The 12,383-nt window shown below is 42.3% G+C and overlaps 1 protein-coding gene across 1 annotated transcript in view; it reads right to left on the bottom strand.

The window, feature by feature from the left end:
- The window catches only part of ism2a (isthmin 2a), an 18,746-nt gene extending 8,202 nt beyond the window's left edge, over positions 1–10,544 (bottom strand). The window contains exons 1-3 of the mRNA XM_060051243.1: positions 10,007–10,544; positions 9,703–9,869; positions 4,921–5,163 (exon numbers count right to left, since the gene is read on the bottom strand). Of these exons, the coding sequence (XP_059907226.1) occupies positions 4,921–5,163; positions 9,703–9,819 (360 nt within the window). The 5' untranslated portion in view covers positions 9,820–9,869; positions 10,007–10,544. The remainder of the gene's footprint in view (positions 1–4,920; positions 5,164–9,702; positions 9,870–10,006) is intronic.
- Positions 10,545–12,383: the final 1,839 nt, after the last annotated feature.

Here is a 12,383-nt window from a genome sequence, read left to right as displayed (position 1 = left end):
CCAATGCCCTTTGTCCTCCTGGCTCTATTGTACAATAATCACAAACAGCATGTGAAAAAAAAAGCTGTTCCTGAAATTATGTTTTCCTTTTCTGTTACTTTTCTAGTTTTGTCAATTGACAGCAATGCATTTTGGAGCTGACCCATGAAATAATAATTAGGCAATTATATTGCGAGCCCCACAGTAAGATAAGGACATAATTTATACCAACCTCATCCTAGGTTTCAGGTTGATTATTATTTTATATTGACCCTGACTCATTTTGGATACCACTCATTGAGAATCAGATGGACTCAGCACTCAAGGCTTCGAAACGAATGCAGAAAAAATACTTCAAGCCTTATCAATATAGTTTAAAACGAGTTGATGCCATACATTCACTATCCATACTGTGTGTGTGATGATCGAATAGACCGTGAGCCCACACACCCGCCTATATTAACTACAGCAAAGGGGGGCCGGGAGGGAGGGGAAAAGAGACTACAAGGGAATACACAATAAAACGCAATTGTATGAGGGGTTAAAGATGTGAGACATAGCAAGGTAGTTATGTAACAAAAGATAATAGAGAAATGGATGGAATGCCTGTAGGATAGAACCGAATATGTTTGAAAGCAGATTTAAGAGTACATTATCAAAGTATGACTGAAAGTTGGAAAGAGCCGGAGCAAAGAACAAAGACGTACAGTTCCCTGGCCTCGTTTAGGAATCTGGGAAGATTCAGTCAGTGATAAGAGGGAACGTCATGAGGAGAGCGATTATGTTTATTATGTATAAATCATATCTGCCTGGATTGTTCCAACATTCTTTCACACTGTAAATAAAGTATAACAGTGTAGCACAGAGTCTGTATAAAACATATATAAATGCATGGACAGGGTGTTACTGCTGTAATCCATCACAACATCAATAACATGTGTCGCCACTGTGATCATATGTTAGTGTTTGTTTAGTTTTTTATTTGTTGGATGGATGAATGTACTTTTCCTCCATAAATCAGGGCCGTTGTGAGTCTGAGGTGAGGGGGATGCAGGCAAGCAGATGGCAAACAAGATCTGGTGGATATGGAGACAGAGAAGTAGGAATACCCACATACACACACACAGAACGCATAACACATATACACATACACACAAACATAAACTCACACACACATACTTGTGTATGTCTTACAGCAGATCTAGTTATGAGCCCCTGTAACATGAGGGTCTGCAGTTGTTTATAGAGAAAAACGTTATTGGTAGACAAAGATTACCAAAACAATGACAACTTTGTGTAGTTTGCATTTTGTGAGTGATATAATGTTCTGTTGTTGATAGTGACTTCCTCATATGTTCAGTACATCAAACTGGTGTTGGAAGAGAAGAGAGACGTTAGCAATGCTAACAATGCATAACAATGCTGCAGCAGTGTGTTGAGCTTTGCATTTTGCATTTTGGCCAATTATTGCTCAGTATTGTGCATATACCGTGTTATACCATCGTCAGATGTTTTCTAACATAATAGTATGTTTCCTTCCAGATAAAGTTGCATTACTTCTCTGTGTATTTCAACTACGACCCCTTATCTTGGCACTGACTGCAAACCCAAATAATGGGATAGGTAATGCAGATTTCATTCATTCAGATTTCTGTCATTCAGACAGACGGATGGACGGATGGACGGATGGACAGACAGCCGGACAGACAGACAGACAGACAGACAGACAGACAGACAGACAGACAGACAGACAGACGGACAGACAGACGGACAGACAGACGGACGGACGGACGGACGGACGGACGGACGGACGGACGGACGGACGGACGGACGGACGGACGGACGGACGGACGGACGGGCGGGCGGGCGGGCGGGCGGGCGGGCGGGCGGGCGGGCGGGCGGGCGGGCGGACATAGATAGATAGATAGATAGATAGATAGATAGATAGATAGATAGATAGATAGATAGATAGATAGATAGATAGATAGATAGATAGATAGATAGATAGATAGATAGATAGATAGATAGATAGATAGATAGATAGATAGATAGATAGATAGATAGATAGATAGATAGATAGATAGATAGATAGATAGATAGATAGATAGATAGATAGATAGATAGATAGATAGATAGATAGATAGATAGATAGATAGATAGATAGATAGATAGATAGATAGATAGATAGATAGATAGATAGATAGATAGATAGATAGATAGATAGATAGATAGATAGATAGATAGATAGATAGATAGATAGATAGATAGATAGATAGATAGATAGATAGATAGATAGATAGATAGATAGATAGATAGATAGATAGATAGATAGATAGATAGATAGATAGATAGATAGATAGATAGATAGATAGATAGATAGATAGATAGATAGATAGATAGATAGATAGATAGATAGATAGATAGATAGATAGATAGATAGATAGATAGATAGATAGATAGATAGATAGATAGATAGATAGATAGATAGATAGATAGATAGATAGATAGATAGATAGATAGATAGATAGATAGATAGATAGATAGATAGATAGATAGATAGATAGATAGATAGATAGATAGATAGATAGATAGATAGATAGATAGATAGATAGATAGATAGATAGATAGATAGATAGATAGATAGATAGATAGATAGATAGATAGATAGATAGATAGATAGATAGATAGATAGATAGATAGATAGATAGATAGATAGATAGATAGATAGATAGATAGATAGATAGATAGATAGATAGATAGATAGATAGATAGATAGATAGATAGATAGATAGATAGATAGATAGATAGATAGATAGATAGATAGATAGATAGATAGATAGATAGATAGATAGATAGATAGATAGATAGATAGATAGATAGATAGATAGATAGATAGATAGATAGATAGATAGATAGATAGATAGATAGATAGATAGATAGATAGATAGATAGATAGATAGATAGATAGATAGATAGATAGATAGATAGATAGATAGATAGATAGATAGATAGATAGATAGATAGATAGATAGATAGATAGATAGATAGATAGATAGATAGATAGATAGATAGATAGATAGATAGATAGATAGATAGATAGATAGATAGATAGATAGATAGATAGATAGATAGATAGATAGATAGATAGATAGATAGATAGATAGATAGATAGATAGATAGATAGATAGATAGATAGATAGATAGATAGATAGATAGATAGATAGATAGATAGATAGATAGATAGATAGATAGATAGATAGATAGATAGATAGATAGATAGATAGATAGATAGATAGATAGATAGATAGATAGATAGATAGATAGATAGATAGATAGATAGATAGATAGATAGATAGATAGATAGATAGATAGATAGATAGATAGATAGATAGATAGATAGATAGATAGATAGATAGATAGATAGATAGATAGATAGATAGATAGATAGATAGATAGATAGATAGATAGATAGATAGATAGATAGATAGATAGATAGATAGATAGATAGATAGATAGATAGATAGATAGATAGATAGATAGATAGATAGATAGATAGATAGATAGATAGATAGATAGATAGATAGATAGATAGATAGATAGATAGATAGATAGATAGATAGATAGATAGATAGATAGATAGATAGATAGATAGATAGATAGATAGATAGATAGATAGATAGATAGATAGATAGATAGATAGATAGATAGATAGATAGATAGATAGATAGATAGATAGATAGATAGATAGATAGATAGATAGATAGATAGATAGATAGATAGATAGATAGATAGATAGATAGATAGATAGATAGATAGATAGATAGATAGATAGATAGATAGATAGATAGATAGATAGATAGATAGATAGATAGATAGATAGATAGATAGATAGATAGATAGATAGATAGATAGATAGATAGATAGATAGATAGATAGATAGATAGATAGATAGATAGATAGATAGATAGATAGATAGATAGATAGATAGATAGATAGATAGATAGATAGATAGTGTGCCATAGGTATGTTTGTCTAATAGCGAGGATATACACAGTTGTGTTTGGAGAGAACAACACATTTCACATTAATATTAAAAGTAAACTAAACTAAACAAAAATATGAATCATGCAAAGACTGATCTGATTGTTTCAAACCCCGGCTGCAACAGCGGAGGTTTGAGACACGCGACCCAAAGTCCTCCAGAGCCAATCCATTCTTTCCTTGTGTTACAAAGGAATCCAACCCAAGAACCCAAAGGCTGATTGCTGGATTAATCTAAAAATTTTAACAAAACTTCTGAAATTTTTCATTGATTTCATATTAGGGTTAGCCTCATGCAACGAAGACACATACATAGACAGGAAATAAAAGAGAGTACACGCTCAGAAACCAGGCCACAGGCACACATACACGCAGACATGAGGAATCCCAGATCTCATCTCATCTCATTTTCGTCCGCTTATCCGGGGTCGTGTCGCGGGGGGAGCAGCTCAAGCAGGGGGCCCCAGACTTCCCTTTCCCGGGCCACATTGACCAACTCTGACGGGGGGATCCCGAGGCGTTCCCAGGCCAGTGTTGAGATATAATCTCTCCACCTAGTCCTGGGTCTTCCCCGAGGTCTCCTCCCCACTGGACATGCCTGAAACACCTCCCAATGGAGGCGCCCAGTGGGCATCCTTACCAGATGCCCGAACCACCTCAGCTGACTCCTTTCTAAGTAGATCCCAGATGATTCTACTTAAAGATCTAATTTTGCATTTTTAGGCTTAATTATAGAGTGAGATAGACAGGAAGGTATGGGAGATAGAGGGGAGGACCTGCAGCAAAGGGCCGCGGGCAGGAGTCAAACCTGGGTTGCTGTGCTAAGGACTGAGCCTTAGTGGTACGCGCTCTACGTGTGAGACCCAAAGCCCAAAGGCCCAAATCCCAGGTGACCCTCACCTGGATGTTAGGATTCTGGGCGCCCAGGTCTGCGTTGGCCAGGTCGGGGAAGTTCCTCAGGTCCAGGATGAAAGGCTGAGGCTCCTCCTCTGGTGCTGGCTGTGGCAGGAGGCCCTGGAGGCGGTGCTTGGACCAGCGCCCCTCCATGGAAGAGGAGGCAGGGGGGAGGGTCTGGAGCAGGTTCTCCCCCTGGAGCTCCTCCAGAGTGGGCTGCCGGTCTCCCCCGCTGCTCCCCAACGCTACCTGAAGAGTAAATGGTAAATGGGATGCATTTATCCAGCGCTTTCCTAACCAGTGGCAACGGAAAAGTGCCTTACAATATTTACTCACATTCACCCATTCATGCCCACATTCACCCATTCATACACACATTCACCCATTCATGCCCACATTCACCCATTCATACACCGATGGCGGTGTCGACCATTGAAGGCGATAATCAGCTCGTCGTGAGCAGTTAGGGTGAGTCGCCGTGCTCAGGCACACCACGATACTCAGTTAGGAGGAGCAGGGGTTCGGACTAGCAACCTTCCGATTACCAGCCAACCCGCTCTACCTCCTGAGTCACATGCCGGGTAGAGAGTAGAGTGTATTTGAGATTGCCTGATCCTGTATTTCTATTTCCTCTCAATTGGCGCTACAAGAGTGGCCATGACGTTTCCTGTCTGTCTCTGGTTACACAGATTCCCTCAGCATTTACTTCAGGTCCCGCCTACAAGATGCTGATTGGCTCTGTGAAGATTCAGGACAGGCCAAGTTACACTCGACCGGCACCTGACCCTGGAGCGTACAACGTTGTTAAGAAGTGGCAGCGGTTCATGGCTAGAACGAGGCTATGTTGGAGACGTCCCAGGGTTGAATCCCTAACACATCATCATTCAAGTGTGTTTCAATGGCTCTGGCTCTCACAGAATAATTCATTGCCGATGACGAAGACAATTGGATCGCAGGTAGAGGCTGAATGGTTGGAAGTGTAACCATAATTCAAATGTACCCCATGCCAAACTCACCAACACACAAACGCCACTCAATTTGACTGGGTCGATTTGAACTTTAGAGGTTTACATCACAGGAAAACCTCCAATGATGTGTTCCTTTCAACAGCTAAGCTTCCCCCAAAAAATTGTTCTTCTTTTCCCTTTGAGTCAACGACTGACTCACACCAAACGGAGGGGAGACAACAGTAATGAGAACATCTGTGCCCACCATTCATTCAGCTACTCATTTAGGTAGCGTGGTAGGAAGGAGCATGTGTGTGTGTGTGTGTGTGTGTGTGTGTGTGTGTGTGTGTGTGTGTGTGTGTGTGTGTGTGTGTGTGTGTGTGTGTGTGTGTGTGTGTGTGTGTCTGTGTGTGTGTGTGTGAGTGTGCGTGCGTTTGAGTGTTTACTTTTTCTAAATCTTGCAATGCAAACATTTCCATAGGCATGGTTAAATGTATAGCAAATCTGGTTCATCCGAATGTGTGGAAAACTTCTCTGATAGAATTATTTGACCAAGTGCAATTTAGGAGCCTGAATTTAACATGTGCCTAAAGTGTCAAATCCTGGACAGGACGGAGCCAGCTCCGCCTCAAACTAGAACTGAAGCTGTTTTAGAGGGTGTCAAAATACTCCTGTAACTCTATGTGTGTGTGTGTATGTGGGTGTTTGTGCATGTGCATGTGCACCTAATTACATAATTATGACCCCTTAAGCTCCATAAGCAATTGCAGCACCAATGAAACACCAGTGGACGTGTCTCAACCGCCCCACCCTCCAAAAGAAACGAGAAAGTAATAAAAGCTAATCCACCAGAGAGAGGTCTGGATGCTACCCGCCCAACGTGGCCCCAAGCCTCCGGCTAACACCGAGATTATGGTATCAGTTCCCTCCTAACCTCAATTAGGGCGCCGGACACATGAGAGTATTGCAGCAATGACACCACCACCACCCCTATACCACGACCCGACAAGCACTCAGACAAACGCACACATGACCCCCCCCCCCCACCCCACCCCGCCCCCCCGATCCTCGCAGCCCGTTCTGGAGAGAATGCAGTAAGCCCAAACCGGCTCAAGTATTTGACGCCCTCTTGAAATGTGCCATTGCCACCCGCAACGCCTCTCGGAAGCCAAAGGGAGAGAGGGAGTGATACAGAGAGAGAGATTGAGAGCGAGTGACAGATATTTGGAGCTATAGGTAGCTGTGTGTGTGGGGGGGGCTGGCCCAGGATTATCAATAATTAAAGCCATTATTGAGCGCCATTCCTCGACTTAGCCTTGGTTTGGGTTCCCCACAGACAAGCCCCCCTCCTGCATGTAACACCTCAGACGTCACATGTCACGTGTGGGGCCCATGTGAGCGGGGCCCCCCGTGTGCACGCTGTCCGGGGGGAGGGGCTCCCGGGTCAGGTTGCGACCCCAGACCTTTAGGGGCCGCCGACCTGTGAGAAATGCAACACCCCTCCGCCGCTGGACTTAATGAAAACACAAACCTCAGGGCGAGACAGCAAGAGAGAGAGTGGGAGGTATCTCAACTGTTGGCCTCGTCCATAAATGGTAAACATCAGAAATTGAGTACAAATATAGAGCAAATATTGTTATTATTAAAGAAAATGTATTATTCAAGTGACAAGGCATTAAAGGATTGTGTGAAGGAAGGATTAACACCAAACGTGATCAATGATGCTGCGAGCCAGTGTGTACTAGAGAATCCTTTTTTTTGGGTTACATCTGTGTTCATATGGTTTATTACATTATCCATCTTTGGAAAATGGATGGATCCAAGTCCATCCCTGTCATTGCTTTTTTGGCACCTACAGAATTAGCTAATTTCCACATACACCGACCTCAATTCTGGAGCTCTAAATGCTTTAACTGAGCACATCAACTTTCCAGTTTTACATCCTGTTCTGAGTGAAGGATATCAGCTCCTCCCCATAGTTAATGGGTTCCTTTAGCTCATGGTTTAAATGCTATGTTGCTGAGGCCCAAGGCATTTCTGAAGGGTGAGGAGCAAATCCCAAGGAGCGGCTCCAACCCCAGGATACCAAAATATGAATATTGAATAATGGCCCATACATTTTCATTTCAAATATCGCCCGATATATCGATTCTCGTAAATCGTAATTTTAGATTGGTATCGGCATCGGCCCCTCATTTCCAATATTGTTTGGGCTCTACCTTGATCCTTTACCGACTCCAGGGCCCTCAGGATGTGGAGATCTGATCACCTCCAGCTAAATGCATTGGACATGTGTTCAGTATTTGCAGGTGGCCAGGGAAGCGTTACACGACTGCAGCATGTCCAACGTGTCAGTGCAGCGCAGACTCACATGGGTCCCTGACCACATGCGTCCCTGACCACATTCCTTCAGACACTTGTCAGTTATGTGATCATTCACATGTTTATTTCATTATGGAAACACTGCACTCTACTCAATTTAAACAATGGATACCCATGTGTTCATATGTAAAATGTTTAATACAGAGTTGACCTTCAAGCACAACTTTAACATATGACACACATTCTAAACATATCACTATACTGTATCTCTATGAGAGTATGGGTATGGATGTACACACAGATAGGAAACTAGACGTTTTCTCCATGAGGTAGTGTACACACACTGGTTTAAAAAAGGCAGTATACTGTACCATACTAAGTACCATACTAATAATTGGCTCTTAAGGGTATGCACACACGCACACACACACACACACACACACACACACACAAACACACGCACACGCACACACACACACACACACACACACACACACACACACACACACACACACACACACACACACAGTGTTAATCACATGCATGTACATAAGCAAAGAGTAGAGAGAACAGAATAGACATATACAAAGCCAAACAACCCAGGTTTTTACAAAGGAGTACCAAGGGATAAACAAAGGCCTCTGTCCTAATAGGTGAGGGTTGTTTATCATTAAACCTTTCCCTATCTACGCCGTATGCTGAAACAAAACTTATCCATAATAAAAGACTTTCCCTAAGGTTAATGCTCTGTCTAGGCACAAAGGGGTTGGACAAATAAAAGGGGGGAGAGCAGATAGATAGAAAGAATCTATCTATGACCCGCTTCCTGTCATATATCAATAGTTATCAGATGGAAATCTACAGGCTGCTGGCATTTACTTCCTTGGCCTGGGAGCGGGTGAACTTTGACCTTTTGTTTGAAAGCCTGCCAGCAGATGCAGTTGGGATATTCACTTATCAATATTGGCTGGGGGATTCCTTTTTAGATGTATAAAGGAAGGCATTTTGTGGATTATGGTTCAAAAACCCTAGATAAGGCAAACAATAAATCCAATGTTCGCGTGCTGTGTTTTTTTTTCCACCAAGTTTACTTATCAGATATGAAGGGATGATACCGACAACATCATGTCCTAATCGGCCCGTACCGTCAAACCAAGAGAACCAGACCAAGATACTGTATACATGATGACCAAGAAGCAGGTCTTTTTTCAACCTCAAACTTGCAGTTTAAGGATATAGTATTTGTAGTATGATTGACAAATAAACGTAGGCTTATAAATGAAACTAAATAAAAATATTAATAAGTCAGTAGCCTACGTCAGCAGCAACCATTGCCTATGGGAAATACATCTTTATTTACTAGGACTATATTATTCTATGAAGACTGGTAACTTCATTTAAACAATGATTGTATTTTTTTAATGTCTGCAGTCTGGCCTGGTTACAAGTTGTGGGCTTATAGTCGTTTTTATATTCTCTATTTGTAACTTCATCATTAATAAGTCCCCAAACTATTTACCTGAGCGGCTGACGCATCGACCCTCTCCTTGACGTTGATCTTGGACGGGTATCCATGGACTGCCACTGACCCCAAAGCCAGGACAACTATCCAAAACTGGAGACCTTCACTGGTCATCTTTTCCGGACGCACACCACAGTCTTTACTCCTCTGATGGCTTGCTACAGCTACAAAACACAAAGTCAAATTCTGCTGTCTGTGTACAAAACAACTATCCTGTGTCCATAGGCTGGTTGATCAACATAGTATACAATAGGCAATCGAAAGCAAGGTGGAAACCCCCAAAATATTCAAAATTACGCACGATTTGCACCAGGTAGGACCACTCCTGTGTCACTTGCGGCGCGCTCCGCGGATGCGTCGGTGCGCTCCTCCTCGCGCCCTATCCTCGTCTTCTCGTGTCCTCTCCTCGTGTCCTTCCCTCTGAGACGCAGCGTTACGCAGCGGCATCGACATTGGGTCGCTATTTTCCAAGGTGGAGCGCAGTAGGTCCTATCTCCTCTGGCCAGCGTCTGTCCGCAAACATACACTACTTGGGTAGTAAAAGACAACACATGTCCAACATAGCGCACCGTCTGCCTTCAACCCCAAAAGGCTTCCAAAGGAGTGTCCTGCTAATTTGCGGAGGTAAAACGGCATTAATGCCCAATCAACGAATGGGTCAGGAGGCCTGGAATTTAAAAGCACAACTTCTTGACTTTAAGTCCGGATCCACGAATGCGTGAACGTGTTGAGAGCTGAAAGCGCAACTCCTCCGCCCCAGTATGGATCAGCTCCCTGCTGGTCCCCGTGTGGTTCACCGTGCAGCAGACAGTCTGCAGCGCCGCGGTAGTGTTGCATGGCTAAAAGACACGCACACGCACACACGCACACACGCACACACGCAAGCTCAAATACACCCTCCCCCCCTTCCCGGAATGGTGCAACGCAAGTATTTATTATTGACAAAAAGTATTGCCACGAAGGGACGGTTTTCTTCTTCAGACATTGAACAGCAATCACCAACCTATTTGCTGGACCGGAATCCAGCAATTGTTCATTAATTAATAATTTATTTGATTATTAATTCCTTGCTTTGGAACCGAGGGATTATTAAAGAGCTTCTTCATTGTTACAGTAACACCAATGAGTGATTGCAGCGGCCTCTAGCGGTACTTTAGCGGAAACATTCTGGGCAGTTCTACAACAAGTGGCGACAAAGACTTCAAATGTGCATAGAATGGATACCAGTAAAATGGGCTTTCGTTGATGAGAAGGAATGTTACATCAACCACACATATATAGTCAAGCCATTTATAAATATAAGTAATGATTTTATATATTTGAAGAACATGGGCGGGTGGTCAGTGAGAGCTCAAACTTTGTTCCAAGGCTCAGACTTTGTGGTCCGAGTCTCTAGCTCAAAAGAAGACAGAGTTAACGGTTTAGCACCACCGACAAACAACACCTTAATATACCACAAAGCGTATGTGTGTGTGTGTGTGTGTGTGTGTGTGTGTGTGTGTGTGTGTGTGTGTGTGTGTGTGTCTCTGTGTGTGTGTGTGTGTGTGTGTGTGTGTGTGTGTGTGTGTGTGTGTGTGTGTGTGTGTGTTCATGTCTGTGTATTTGTATATGTGTGGAAGGCAACAAACGAAAGAAATTGGCATTAACATCCAGAGCAAACGTTGTCATGTAACGTGTAAAAGTATAAGAATGCCAACGAGACAGAGGGGAACAATGGAGAGAGAGAGAGAGAGAGAGAGAGAGAGAGAGAGAGAGAGAGAGAGAGAGAGAGAGAGAGAGAGAGAGAGAGAGAGAGAGGGATGGACGGAAATGGTAATGGAATTCCTTTTTTCTTATCTACTCAAGCAGGGCCAGATGAAGTGAGATTTGGCTTGTGACTCAAATCACAGGCACCCCAACCCCATGCTCCATATCTCAGAGTCCTGTAACTCTTTGGTTTCAGGTGACTATGCATCTTTCTTGCCACAAATTCCAGTGCTCCCAAAATGCTTGCGTACGCTCATTACAAACAAATGTGGTGAATAGAAAAAAAGGCAGAATGTTATTTCCACTCATTAGCTCTCTAATCTCTTCACGCAATCTACCGCCACAGCGACCATAACTACAGTCAGGAACAGCATGAAGACAATTGAAAGGGCAGGCAGGGGTGAGAAGAGATGGGATGAAAAGATAGGAACTTCAGAAGGGGTTACTTGGTTACTTGTGTGTGTGTGTGTGTGTGTGTGTGTGTGTGTGTGTGTGTGTGTGTGTGTGTGTGTGTGTGTGTGTGTGTGTGTGTGTGTGTGCGTTTGTGTGCTTTTAAAAAAAAAAAGCACACACACAAAATTCGAAAAGAGGGCGAAAGGGTGAGTGTCTAAGCAGGAGGGGGGAGAGAGGGATAGGGAGAAATAGAGAGAGGAAGGGAGAAAGACAAAGACAGAAAGAGAGAGTGAGAGGCAAAGAGAGCGAGGAGAAAGAGAGGTCCAGAGCAGGGGTGTGTTTGATGTGTTGCCAGGAGCAGCCCCAAAGAGCCGGCGCTCATAAACCTCCTCAGAGGAGCAACAGGGGAAGGCTGAGGAGTTAAGCAGTACAAGGTCAGAATACAGAGAATATGTGCGTATAAATAGCGTACATACTTGTACATTTATGTTTTATAGATGAGGTGAAGCAGAAAAAGTAAAACACTACTGTTCCCAGGG

The sequence above is a fragment of the Gadus macrocephalus genome, chromosome 5, assembly GCF_031168955.1.
Source record: "Gadus macrocephalus chromosome 5, ASM3116895v1".
NCBI lineage: Eukaryota > Metazoa > Chordata > Actinopteri > Gadiformes > Gadidae > Gadus > Gadus macrocephalus.
Note: the sequence above shows the minus strand (reverse complement) of the source record. Positions and strands in the feature narration are given on the sequence as shown.